The sequence below is a fragment of the Cupressus sempervirens genome, chromosome 5 (genome assembly GCF_028749045.1).
Source record: "Cupressus sempervirens isolate cs-2001-9-10 chromosome 5, ASM2874904v1, whole genome shotgun sequence".
NCBI lineage: Eukaryota > Viridiplantae > Streptophyta > Pinopsida > Cupressales > Cupressaceae > Cupressus > Cupressus sempervirens.
Genome location: NC_143122.1, coordinates 73743581 through 73758314, shown reverse-complemented (window position 1 = coordinate 73758314; position 14734 = coordinate 73743581). Strand labels below are relative to the sequence as shown.

General features: G+C 34.0%; 1 protein-coding gene across 1 annotated transcript; it reads right to left on the bottom strand.

The window, feature by feature from the left end:
• Window positions 1-1453: 1453 nt before the first annotated feature.
• Window positions 1454-4775, bottom strand: LOC149554617 (cytokinin riboside 5'-monophosphate phosphoribohydrolase LOG3-like). Its single transcript, XM_089833488.1, has 7 exons — window positions 4509-4775; window positions 3540-3637; window positions 3414-3444; window positions 3201-3300; window positions 2852-2922; window positions 2602-2745; window positions 1454-1738 (listed from the first exon to the last, which is right to left on the bottom strand). The coding sequence occupies exons 1-7, from the start codon at window positions 4629-4631 to the stop codon at window positions 1643-1645; spliced, it is 663 nt and encodes a 220-aa protein (XP_089689614.1). The 5' UTR covers window positions 4632-4775; the 3' UTR covers window positions 1454-1642.
• Between the last annotated feature and the right edge of the window lie 9959 nt (window positions 4776-14734).

The window sequence follows — 14734 nt, the reverse complement described above, 5'->3', positions numbered from 1 at the left end:
AATTTTGTATTTATACTTATTTTTAATTTTCAACCAATTTTAATTCATGAAGCATGGATGAATGTGTTTGCCTCCAAAATTATATAATAATTTCATAGTAAAACTTTTTTTTTTTAAAACATCTCGTACTTGTCAACTTTAACTTACATTACATATCATTATCTTGTCTTCTATACTATAATCAATATCTTTTGTTATCACCATTACCTTACAAAACTTACCAGCGAGGCATCATAGCATATACTAACACCGAAACCATTATATTCTACAATAAAATAAGTTAATGATTTGTAACTGCTCCCTCGGCCCTCCAAATATAACATGATTAATACAAACTGTGATTTGAAAGCATCCATTAAAGGCAAAATCTTTCAGCCTGAATTCCACAAGACTCGTCTTTATAAACACGATAAGACCAATTCTGTTGCACTCGTTTACTTGATAAAAGCCAAATCTTTTATCATATTCTGTCACACAGCAAGACATTGTCTATTGGTGCCCGCATCAAAATTTTATCAAGTTCATGAATATATAATTGCTCAGGCATCAATCTATCTCTACGTGCCCATGATCAATTATTCCCATGCAAAAATATGTTTAACATAATCAATTATTCTCAAACTATTGCAGCTGCACAAAAGTTGCAAAGAGAAATGGCTGTCCACATCCAAAGAAAATGACAACTCCGTCCTCCCTATCCACTTGTTTAAAGCATTTATAGTCAAGATTAAAACATAAGACTGCTGACAAAACAAAATCCTCTGATTTCCATGCCGCGGAGCATTTTCTGATGATATTATATCTCCATGATCGCATTAAATTCTCTGGATCTGAAGAAAATCTAAATGGCATCTGGAAAGATACACTACTGTCGTAAATCTCTTAAACTTATTTTGGGTATCCTTTCTTTAAAATTATTCAGAAGAATATGGACAGAATTCTGCCATTGTAACTGGCTTGGGGGGGCCTCAATAGTTATTGTTTACAACTGGAATTATACCACAATCTCACTTTTCTGGGCAATCTGAAATTTGCATTAGATTGATTCTTGCAGGCTATAAGTGGAAGGGCAAGCAAAACCTCTAAAATGCGAGATAAGATCATTATACACAACATACATTTGAAAGTTCCACGAAATTGATTATTAATGTTGTGCTGTCATACAAACAGACGTAAGAGAACAGTTGTAAGAACTAATGGAAAAGATTATTATAATGCATGCCGACAAAAGTCCAGAATGGTCCAACTATATTCCTTACTATTCATTCCACGCATTTATATTCCTTGTATATCAAAAAAATTCAAAGCCCAACACGGAACCCCTTGTGTTTCAACAAAAAAATGAGTTTTTTTATCTGGCTCTTAATACTAGAACTGTAATACTTGTGGATTCAGTAGTTTTCGAGCAAGACAACAAATTTTACAAAAACGGGTTAGAAAGCACAATTGTGCATTTTGCAGTGAACAAGATCTGGTAATTATATTACATTTAATGTCAAGAGTCGAAATGAATACAATCACTGTGAAAACTAGGCCTGGCCTCCTCCTTTGCAAGTGCCTGTACTGTTTGAGGGTTTGGTTTTTTTTTGTTTGTTTTTTTTAGCTGTTTGCGCTTTTCTCTGTAGTGATCATGATCATCAATCTACCGGGCTATGTTTGACTGTATTGAAGAAAAATCAAGCTGTTCCATCTCCCAGCTCAGTTTTGAAGCAACCCCATCATGACTTGGAACATACTCCTGCATTATATTACAAAACCCAACAAGTTCAGTTCCTTTGATAGAAAAATAAGATTCCAAATGTAAAGTATCTACATATGAGAAACTTTCAAATTAAACCCCGTTTGTGAATAAAAACTACATTGTATTAAAACAAAAACCTTATAGATTGTGAAGAATTCCTATCATAGTGTGTGATATCTTAATCAAAATTGTGGAAAACTTCGTCCTTAATTGAGATAAGACAACCTAGCTTGGCAAATTAAACTCTATCAATTAAACCCAAATTCTGGTTCAATAAGGTTAGAATTTGAAATAATCTATAAGTGAAGATTTTCAAGTTTTAGTTATCTGCATGAAACAGAACAACATAATGGTTGCTGAAGAACCGACCAAGAAAGTAAGTTCAACTTGTGGGCTTCATTGTGAAAAAGATATATTGTTACATATGTTTGGACTGTCAAATTGTTTAATGATTAAGTTCTTCAAGGGGTGTACTCTTTAAAAATCTCAGAAATGGCTATCCAGTTTCTAGGATGCATAAAAGCATAAGGTACGCTCATGCACTATCACTTTTACATCAGTTTAGCTGTGAAACTGAATACCCACTTCAAAAAAACTCATAGTATTAACAGTATTAAGAACTGGTTTAGATGTAGAATTGCTGACAGCTTAAAGATCACATGCTAAGATTTGATTTCTAGATTAGAAATGTTATATAATCAAAATCAATCAGGCTTGATTTTTCCATTAGTCTGGTATATGATTTTTTTTTAACTAAAGTAGAGGTAGAGGATGTAGTCAACCCCAAGAAGAGATCTGACAAGCTGAACTAGTTTGTGCAATTGCTTTATAAAAAAGATTCCTGATGCTTTTTTTCTCACCTCTAACTTTCGTACCAATTCCTTTGCAGTGGGAGCAGAAACAATGATCTGACGAGCAGCGGGTTTGATAAACCCCTCCTCCACAGCTTTATCGATAAAGCTTAACAGAGAATTGTAGTAGCCATCAACATTCAGCAATCCCACCTTCACCCCAAAAAGATGAAACAAAACAGAGGCTTCTGTCAGTTGACTGATTTTCCCATTTCAAGAAGAAAGAGAAAAATGCATTTGTAATTATTTAGCTTTGTACCGGTTTGTCGTGTATGCCTAGTTGAGCCCATGTAATGGCTTCCAACAGTTCTTCCAGAGTTCCGTATCCTCCTGTCACATTCAGTGATTCATTGGCATGAGTAAAATAAAGCACAAGCAAAATATGTGCATTTACGGCCTTGCCTTGCAGCTGCAGAACTAACATTCAGCTGAGCAAATTAGAATGTGATATTAAGCATGGATTGTGGAGATGTGATCATATTAGAGAAATATAAGATTATCATGAAGGCGTTTTTCCTTTTTGATCTTTTCAATCAAGTACCTAAGATTATACAAAAAATTGTATGGAGGTGTTGTCTTTTTTTAAGTGGATGGATCATCTGTTTTACCTGGCAATGCTATGAAAGCATCTGACCGACGAGCCATCTCTGCCTTTCTCTGATGCATATCCCCCACGGCTCTTACTTCTCCTACTGTTTCACCTGTGATCTGCACAACACCAGAATAAAAATCTTATATTTACGTTGTCATAATCTGTACGAAATAATATACAATGCCCGCTAATTTGGTTGTAATGATGATTCGTTCAGCCTTTTTCTTACCTCTCTGGACATGAGCGTCTTGGGTATGACCCTGTGACAAAGAAAGAGAAACAAACTGTGTTAAGACTTTTCAAAACAAGCATGAATGATTTTCCTAGAATCTACGAATGAGGAGACTTCATTTACCCTAAAACATGGCCGCCGCCATTATAGACTGCTTGTGATACCAAACCCATGAGCCCAATGCTTCCTCCTCCATACACCAGGTCTATATTTCGTGAAACCTGAGACCAACCGAAAATTTATTTCACAACCAAAACCCACATGGAAAAAGGGACATAATTATTTGAAAAGATGCAATTAATTGAACCAAAAAACAAACACTTCATAATGGATTGAATGAGAAAATTGCAGAACGAATTAATTTTGCAAGGGCTGAATGTCACCTTAAAAATTATGCAAACAACTAGATTCATGCAACATTCTATTTCAAAAACTAAACACCCACATAAAATATGGAGACCCACACGAGAATTTATCTCAACAAATTCCGTTGCAAGGCATGGAAATTTAGTTAAGAGATTAACACAACGATTGTGTTGCAAAACGGGGCAGTGCAAAAGTGAAAGATTATTATCAGAATGGATGGATAGATGGATTCAATCATGAAGTTTAGGGCCAATTAGGTCTTAAACAAGTTTACCTCCATCAGATCTCAATGCTTAAACAGCAGAAATTTGTCATGGAACAAGAAGGCTACAAGATTATGTCATAATCATACTGTACATAAGAAAATTCGGCCCATAGAAGCAACGAGAAACTACCTTGAAAAAGCGAATAGATTCCATGAAAATGCAGAAGGGCATTCATTGAAAGAGTAGAAACTGAGATGGGTATTGATCTAATGAAGAAAAATTGACATGGCAAGAATTATATGGCCGTTTCAACATCATAACATGTATTGAAGTCCAGAAAAGATGGTTTGTCACGGAAAGGCAAGCAAGTTAGAACGACTCCCTCTGACATACATAGAAAAACCAAAAGGGAAAAAGAAAGATGGTGTATTGTATATTCCTCTACATTGGTCTGACATGAGATACTGTAGGTTATTGTATTAGGTCGCCATTTTCCTTCTCTTTTTCCTTATTTCCTTACCAGTTCGTTTGCGAGCTCTACAGCTGCAGTTTGATAGCTCTTTTTTTTCCCTTGGCTGCTGCCGCAGAACACACATACTGTCTTAAACCTAGAGTTGGTCGTCGGTTCGAGTCCCATCTCCATCGCTCTCAAAAACTTTCACTTTCTCTACTAACCCTCGGCAGAAAAACACAAGAACAGAAGAACACAGAAATGAGAAAAAATTCTCCTACTGGTATAATCAATCAGACTGTATGGAAGGCCTGCGTTAGCTTCTTTTGAGTGTTTTTTTCACTATGGTAAACGCTTTCTATATATAACCCCGCAAGTACTCGGCCTTGAGAGCATCGTTGCCCTATATACGGTGTATATACAATGTGTATCCCACCACTGGCACGCTTCTCTAGAAGCCGTAGGGGGACGACTCGGTACCCGTAAAAAACACTCCACCTCTGCTTTTGTACTTCTCTCCTCTTAAATCAATCAATTCCCCGCAAGCAAACGGAGAATAATAAAATACATTTTAAATTGATTTTAATTAGGCCCAAGTTTTAGGTCCATAAATGGAAAGGCCTACCTATGCCCTAGACTATCCTTTGTTTATCTCGTATGTCTATAAGGTAATGACCATTAATAAAATAATGATGAAGGCTAGAATGATGATGATCAATGGAATCATAATTAGAGAGGCTCATGTGGCTTAATAAGTTGCTCTCAATTTTAAGCAGCAATGATATGAATGATTGGAAAGAAAATTTGTATTGTTAAATTGTGTAATTTGTGAAAAGCATTGGTTTCTTGTTGAGTTATTATATTCTAGTTGAACACTCAATAATAAAGCTAGTTGTCCACTTTCATCTCCTAATTTTGGTTCCTTTTATATCAAAAACTATAAAGCTAGTTGAAAATAATGGGTAATGAATGATATTATAAAATATCTCTTATAAGATATTTGGTATAAGATGTTGATTCAATTATGTAGATTGTGAGTTGAGTCAAATTTGTTATATCAATATTTTATGAATAATGTCTTTTATGAAAAAGAACCTATCTTTTATGAAAATGATTGGTACTTTTTTTTTTATGAATAGTCATGTTCTATTAAAAAAATATACTTAAAATACAATTCACAAAAAAGGGGTCGGGGGATACAAGATCACCTCATGAGAGAGTTCAAATGGCTTAAGCTAGATCTAAACACACGGCATCAACCGGAAATAACAGTTATTCATCAAAAAAAAAATCGAGGGGGGAGGATCATCTTTGTCATTGAAACTCCAATCATTAGTGGGATTGGGGGGCAGGCTGGGCACAGACCAGTCGTCATCAAGAGCAGCAGCAGCAGGGGGATCAGTGGCAGCCTTCGCATCTTTGACCTCAGGCTGCGAAGGAGAGATCATCACCGCCAGGCGGGACCATTTGCCAGCATTATCTTGACGAGTGCCAAGAGGAGGAGTCGGGGACCAACCAAAGCCACCACAGGGTGGGGAGGCAGAGCAGCGCCTCCAGCTACTAGCCCCACCACTGGGAGAGCGGTGGCGGGAAGCTTGTGAGTGCAGAGTGTGCGAGTGGCGGCCTGAGGAGTGGCATTGCTGATGGCGGCCACGAGGCGTCGAGGTGTCTGCCGAGGCATCTGGAGGTACTCGAGCCATAGTGCAAGGGGCATTGCCCCAGTGGTTGAGCAGCTCTTGCAAGTGAGCAACTTCTAGGGCAACTTTGTTAGCTTGCACCTGTATCTGCATAATAACATTGTTACAAATACAAGCTTTAGTGTACATTGCAATGTTAACATCCAAAAAGTTGTGTGTGAATATAACAACATTTCTATCTTTCCACAAAGTAAACAAAATTTCCATCCTGAATGTATGCCAGATCTGGGAGTACTTTCTGTGAATTCTGGGGGAATCACCCAACAAGATCATGAGCCATGAAAATGGTTCGGGCCTAAAGGGCTTGAAAAAATCATGAATCCAGTGCCAGTAATTTTGTGCACATTGACAAAACCATAAAATATGTAGAAAGGACTCAGGCTGACCACAGAAGGGGCACCTAGGATCAGGCACCCCAAAGTGCTTGAGTCGAGGCCCCAGGGGAAGACCTTGGAAAGCAAGGCACCAAGCAAAGTGGGTGATCTTGGGCTCAGTAATAGTGCACCAGATGGTATCAAAGCGTTTTTGCCATTGAGAGAGCAAAGATTGCAAATGCCATCTCTTGTTGAGCATGTCTACCATCGGAAGATGGGGCGAAAGCCATCGGTATCCCTTATTGGGCTTGTAGTTGGCAAATGGAGTGTCAGGATACCACTTCCAGTCATGCCACCAAGGACAACTAGACTGAATTCCCACCTTGTGCACCAAATGTACAGGGATGGAGGAAAGCAATAGGTCAAAAGTCTGTCGATCTGAACGGACAAGGCGGTACTGAACCTGCATGTCTTCCCAAGTCCTGAAACTCATAGTGACTCTGGAAAAGAGATCTTTGGCAATTCTGATGCCACATTTGAAAAAATGAAGAGCACTGGCACTTTGGGTTTTGGCAAGAGGATTACCCTGAATGGCAAACAGGGGAGACCACCAAATATTCTGTTGATTCAAGGAGAGGCCATTATGAAAGTCATCCCCAGCCCAATGAAGCCAAGGCTTGATAGCCTCCCAAGCTTTCTAGATGCTCTTGATAACAAATGAGCTCTTTGATTGGTACTTTTGATACTCATTGCACTTAGAATTAAAGATGAGTAAAGTTGGTTGAAAATTCTAAGAAAGAATGTTTAAATGAATGATATGTTAGTTTCAGAAATTATTTTGTACACAATCTAGAATCGACTCCATACAATAGTTTAAATTATGGAAAACTACAATTTTAATAGATAAATGATTATTGCCATATGTTAACTAATCAAAAGATCAAAATTTAAGTAAAATCTCAAATGACATTATCAAAATATGACTCTCTCAAAAAAATATTCAAACATTGTTCATACTAAAAATCTAAATATATAAAAATGAACATAATAAAACAAAAATTTGATTCACTACAATTTAATTTTAAAAAATATATAATATAATTGTGAAGCCCCTCAATGAAATATACTACTATATAGATTCTATTCATAGTATTTTATAACAAATAAGAATTCAAGCATCAAAAGTTTAAAAATTCCATCAAATAATATCAACCAATAGATAGTCCAACCTACCTCAAAAAATTAAATAAAAATCTTAATAATATTAAGGAAGGAGTTAATCTCTTATCATCCTTATTTGGACCATCAAAGACACAATTAAAACCTATGAATGTTACACCTAGCATATTTGACATACTATTCAAACCCAAAAGATCAATTATTATTTTGTTTTATATTAAAAAATATATCCACGCGTAGGCACGTAGCATCATATGAGAAGAAAGAGAATATTCAAAAATGGTGAAGTTTCGGAAGAGGAGGTTTTTCAAAGTTATATAGATATTTTTTATTATTTAAAAACGAGCTGCAGTCACATCCACCGCGAGTATTATTAACAGCCGTAATGGGAGACGAAAATCATGATTAGAAAGCACCCAATTATCAAGAGCGCCAGCTGCGCTGGGGCCCACGCGCCCACACACGTGCAGGACGCATTCTGCGCAGTTAATGTCCCTCCATCTCCGAATCTCTGCAAGAAATCGCCACCGCAGATCCTCCATAACCCGCTAATCTTTACAGGTTTATTCACACGCGAAACAACGCTGGGAAAACTGAAAATCCTCACTGAAACTCACGACTAAATTACCACGCGCGAGCGAGATTTTACCCTCCAAAGTTTAACCTCCCGAAAAAATTAACCGACTTTGACATGTGAAACATTAAATGGGAGTCCTGAGCCGTCCACGCCAAACAGGCCGGGGATGTTTTATTCAAAAAAAATTATTGAGGCATGCACTTCACACTCTAACATGAAATTTGAATAATAGACTTCACATATTTTACTTACATTTGAATACATTACATAAAATATAATATATAATAGTTTTTACTTACATTTGAATACATTACATAAAATATAATATATAATAGTTTGAATTTTTAAAAATTAAATGAATAAAAATAAAAAATTCTATAATAAACTATATATAATTATTAAATGAAAGTAAATAAGATTTCAAATTAATGTGGTAAAGTTGGCTTGGAAGAATCTAAAAATGGAAAAATTCAATCTAATAATCTAATTTGTGCATACAACAAAATGAATTAGTAAATAAATCAAGATGAATGCAATCCACAAATTTCAGAATTTAATTATGAATAACTTGCAAAATTTGATAAAATCATGTTAGGCTCACTTTAAAATATAATCTAAATGAAACCTTCAATATTGTCCTAAAAAATTAACTTTGACAAACAAAAAAAAGTAAAATATTAACCAACAAATTTATTCCAAACAAAAATTGTATGGATTTTTCATTTGAATTTTTTTAGCTAATAAGGAAATTCGATCTCATGAGCTCTAAGTTAGAAAATCTACATCCATAAGGGACTTCAAATGTCATCCACATTTTAAAAAGAAATTAATGAGCATCCACACTATATAAAGTTAAAAAGAAATTAATCGACTTTATAAATACAACCAAGACTTCTATCTAAACATTTTTACATATATTTTTACTAATTTGTATAAATTGATTTTTTTTTTTAAAGGTAAAAAACTATCAATTGGTGTTTCCTATTAAAACAAAAATTTCACAACGTACAAGGAAAGACATGAAAGAGAAGATAAGATAGATAAGATAGATAAGATAAGATAAGTTTATTAATGTCCAACGGGAGACCAACAAGAGTCTATGGCATTGAGAACTTACAGAACAAGAAGTAAAGAACTAGCAAACCACCAAACAGTGGTTGGGAAAGCAAACAAAAGAGAAAAGAAAACCAGATAGAAGACACAGATTAAGGGTTTTTAGTCACAAACTAAAGCATGGGTACACCTGGAGAAAGAATCTTGATGAGCTGCAAATGTTTGAGAGGACAGGTGCGAGGCTAAACGAGGAAATCAAGAAGAACAACCAATCTACAAAAGATGAGATTTACGTGCTAAATCAAATCCAAGAAAGGAAAAGCATCGTGTGGATGGAGGGTCCTTTGGGCTAGACTGCCTAGGTGGACACTCACAGTGATATTGTACATTAAATTCTCTTTTGTCTATATGACCAATGTATTTTCTCATGTTGCTATCTCCGATGTAAATCATTTTTTATGAGGTTGGGCCTCTTTTTTGTACTTCATGTGAATACAACTCTGTAACATTCTTTTTAATCTACCTATATATAATATATTAAAAAAAATGAAAAATTTAATATAAGATTAGTTATAATATTAATTTTTTCTTAATTAATTAGTGAATTTGAACACTAAATTTATTTTTGATAAAGGTGTGATTTGATTTAATAACAAGTTTAACTATTATAATTATGTGAGAAAAAATTTAAGCATGTTTGAGTAAGATAATATTCAAATATTTTAAATAATTTTTTTAATGTTTATTTATTTTTAATTATGTTTTCATTTTCCATAAATTTACATTATTTAAGTCATTTTTGGGTTAGGAATGTTGGTTTGGTTGTGCATAATAATGGTACTATTAAAGCAAACTCTCAAGTTGCTAATGAGATAGTTATACAATGTAAATCACATGTCCTTAATGTTATTTTATCTTTTAAGGTTTTGACAAAGCATGTAAATGCCTTGAGATTTTTGCACTTCTGGAGCTTTTTGCAAGTAGAATTCCATCTAAATGCATAGTTTAACTCCACCTAAAGGTCCTTTGTGAGGTTCATGTGGAAGTTATAAAAAATGTTGCTCCCTAAATTTATTCCTTTTTTTCATTTCTCATATCAAAATTTGACCAAGGTTGTTTCTAACATGACTCTTGGTACATTTTTAATTATTAATTAATTATTTCCCAGTGACTTAAGACTTTTTTTTATCTATAGGAGCATGTCCTCTAAAGTTCTTATTTTGTGTAATGGGCACCCCTGAATGTCCCAAAAACTAAAACAAATTGCTGAAAGGAATTATGTCAAACAGTTTGCATTCAACTTCTTAAAACCCCTTATAACTCTGGAAATCAAACATTTATTTGTTTGTTGTGTTTCGTGCATGGAATTGGTATCATACAACATAAACAAGAAAGAAACTACAACAATATGCAAAGTGGAAATGAACTGCTGCTAATAAAATGTTATTTTCAGAATTCATAAAACCAAATACATGGCAGATTTATCAACTCACTAATTACTTCAGCAATATTGTCATAATACTCCAGCCCATGCTTACGAACTTGCTGCTACAATACTTTGTCCTCCAATCAGTCCACTACCTTCATAATACCATTCCCTCCAAGCGGCATAAGCGTCGGACAAGTAGTGAAGAAGATATGAGCAAAATATCAAATCTGCCTATAGCCGGAAATGCAACTAAACTGCCTGATAATGAAGCCAATAAGAAAGAATTCCAAAGGCCAAACCCCAAGGGAATGACGTCTAGAATGTTACAAGAGAGGATAGACGTCCTCAAATGCCAAGAACAAAGCTGCAACTCACACACCAATTTCTTCTCATATTCAACCTATCTAATGAAGCTACAAATGCTTCCTTTTATTCTATTCCCACGGGTCCGTTCAACTCATATGGGCAATGTGGGATAAAGATGTGTAATATAAAACATATATTAAAATACCCCTTATGTCTCCCTTGGGTACACATCACCATAAAATAAATATTAAAGTAACACTTTAATATTTTACAATTAAATTAGACGTTACTTTAATCAAACTTCAGGCATTAAAATGTATTAGCAATCGGACTCCGAATAATGCGAGTGATAACTCATCGGAAAGCTCTCACCGAGGAGTATCGAATCCAATCACCAAAATTGACCTGCACTGTGTCCTGCCGACTTACTAAAAATAGTAAGTATGCCTGAAACTGAGTAAATCAACTTCGTTTTGGCCCAAACTGGAAATGACTAGGCCAAAACACTCCAAGATCCCATTAAACCCTTCGTTAGCCCTTGGGACCATGTAGAACAAGGCTAACGCACACACACTTGGTCAACTACTAAAATGGGGACATTACATTTTGATAAAGTTGCGAGGCCTTTTTTTGTATATTTAACTATTCCTCAACTACATTGTAGCATTTATATGATATGTTGATGTGAAATAAGGTAAATTATTTCCACTCATCCTCAACTTGACTTAAGGATATCAAAGATTCCATTGATATCTAGATTCTCAACTTTATCAACTCATGCACTAAATGTACTAATCCTCCAAACATATAATTTACATCTAGGTTTTAGTGCCCCAAGTCAACTCTTGAACCTTATAGGGATTCCTCTCCTCAAAGGAATGAGGATGGATGAACCATCATATGTAATAAGAAAAATACTAACAATGGAGTGAAAGGTTTAGATTCTAGTATGCCTCAAAACAAAGCCCCTAGGGAAAAGATTGAAGTTTTAAAACAATGAAAACAAATTTGTATCTTCATAGCTTATTTGTAAGTCCTCTAACGCGATGAGATGAGCCTTATTTTAATTAATGTCTTAATTTGCAAAAATAAAAATAAAAGCAAAAAACATAAACATAGGCATAACTCGAAAACAAAAACTAAATAAACCACACAATAGTTGAAGGAGGCAACAAATCTTTGTCAATCTTTTTTTAATATATCCACTATTCAATAAATTTATGCTCTAATTTCTCCTCATATGTGTGATAGATGGTCATACAATCTACATTGAGAGGTGGATAATGGAGGGTTTATGTTTAGAAAAAAGTAACAATCTCATGTACCAACCATCAGAATCTAATGAGGAAGGTTTAAGTTATATAAATAATTTATAGAAGAATATTTTTTAATAACTAGGTATGAAGCTCTTAGTGATCTTAATAACAATGTCATATCACTCAATGTCCACCTTTTGTGAATTTATTTGCTAGAATATTTATTTCTTAATATATCCTATGAAGAAATAAACCAAAATGAGATGCTTGACAAAGGTTTTCTAACCTTAATATAATTCTTTTGCAAGAGTTTATGTAATGCTTAAGGTGTAATGGAGTTAGGATGACATAATTCATATGGAATACTTCACAAAGATTTCCAAACCTGAATTTTAAATTATAAATTGCAAGAACTAGGCATTTTAATAGTGTCTCTTGCTATGTTATGTTGTGTTAAATATAGAAAGCCTACTAGCTACATTCTAATAATGTTCATGAGACATGTTGTAGTGAATATTTACCATATTCATTTTTTATAAATAGTGGGAAAGATTAGTTAATGAAGATTACACCCCCTTTTGGTGTACTTTATATTCACAACCACTTTTTAAGGTTTCCCAGTATTTATGCTTCTAATGATGTCATTAAAAGATCTAATTTCTAGTTTATTACAATGATGTTGTAAACTACTATACATATTGGATAGCAAAACCTATAATAGGTATTGCTTGGGTCTTATTTGATGATTTTAACATGGTTGATCTAGCTTCTAATAAATGTAGGAACTTTCCTTATATAAGAAAATTGGAAAGCAAGAGGTCCAATATAAAACATGCACTAATTTTTTTTTTTTAAATATGTATTATAGTTGTCATTCATATATAAAATATTAGCATAAATAGATACATCTCCATTGTAGAATTGAAATGTTTATCAAGTAACTTGATAAAATAACACAAGTAAACCTATATTTTCTTATACAAACTATTATGTATTGTGATCAAGCATTTATCCTCTTCCACTACTTCCCAATTAGGTTTACCTATGAATGTCATCCTACAAAAATCTTTCTTTACAATTCATGGATAGTGGAAATATGATATTATCAGTTGTCCATTGATTGTCAAATTATCATACACAAGTTTTAATAAGAAATATTTTTTATAAACATAATATTTTCACTTTTCATTATTTGCACTCGCATATATGGAGCATGTGTAGAACCTATAGCTTGATTCATTGGTGGGATCAAAAAATGTGCTTCTCACTTTTGACACACACACACACGAGCACTATCTAATACTATTTTTTTGGCAGTCCTACCTCAAATATTCACTGTGCATATGTTGGGATGGAATTGTGTCCACTTTTACCTACTATGTACTTAAGTTTCACTAGAATATGACAAAAAGTAAGTTCATTGTCTATCATATTGTGTGAGGAGCTCAAATTAAGCCTCACTATCATTAGATGAATATTAGGCATGGAGGTTTCTAAAGAATCTTTCCAATCCTCATATGCTTGTCAAACTTTCAAGAAAATCAAGTGCATTAGAGAGGATGACAGCTTATCAACTTTCTTGACATTTTCTAGGCTTTTGTGCACAATTATTAATAGGTCCTCAAATATGAAGAACATTTTCTTGAGAAACACCACCCCCTTTAATAGTGCATGACTACATGGTCCCTTATTTTCTTATACTTTACAATGAGTCATTTATAACCAATTTTCTTGTACCCAAGTGATCTTTATGAGTTTTTATTGTTACAAGCTAGGGTTTTGGTTCTTACACCAAAATATCAATCTCCAATACAACCATTAGAGTTATAGAACACAATCCAAGTGGTCAAGCCATATGACAAATATGGAAGGGGAACATTGGTGGTTAGTTTAACAATCCCTCCCTCAACGTTACCTGAGGAGATTCATACCTATAACCAAGCTCTGATACCACTTGTTACAAGCTAGGGTTGTCATTGCACCAAAAGATTGACATATGAATTTTTGATACAACCACTAGACTTATAGAACACATGAGGTGGCTAAGCCATGTCACAAATCCCAAAGGGGAACATTGGTAGTTAGTCCAATAGTTATCTTCTACAAATATTTACATATCTTTATTATGGGATTGAATCTTGTATATAAATTATACAAGGCCTTGTGGAACATGATTAGTAGTGACACTTAGTGGTTTCTATTTTATTATCATATTTTTGACAAAAGAAACATAAATTCATATCTAGATCTAGCCACTTATATATATATATATATATATATATATATATATATATATATATATATATATATATATCATGTTGTTGGTTGTCTCTTAAAAGTAATTAACAAATCTCTTATACCATTTTGTTAGCATATGCTTCTTGTCATCATATATTGTGAGAAAATATAAATTGAGTACGTAGATCTTAGAAAATATTATTGTATAAGAAGGTATTGGTTGCATTGACATAAGGAATTTCATAA

Bases quoted from the DNA above. Each gene is read 5' to 3' on its own strand.
- LOC149554617 (XM_089833488.1), bottom strand. From the start codon at position 4,631: ATGGAGATGGGACTCGAACCGACGACCAACTCTAGGTTTAAGACAGTA. The intron at 3,445-3,539 runs GTAAATGAAGTC...TCTTTGTCACAG, and splicing joins GGCGGCGGCCATGTTTTAGG to GGTCATACCCAAGACGCTCA. The intron at 2,746-2,851 runs GTACAAAGCTAA...TTTGGGGTGAAG, and splicing joins TAGGCATACACGACAAACCG to GTGGGATTGCTGAATGTTGA.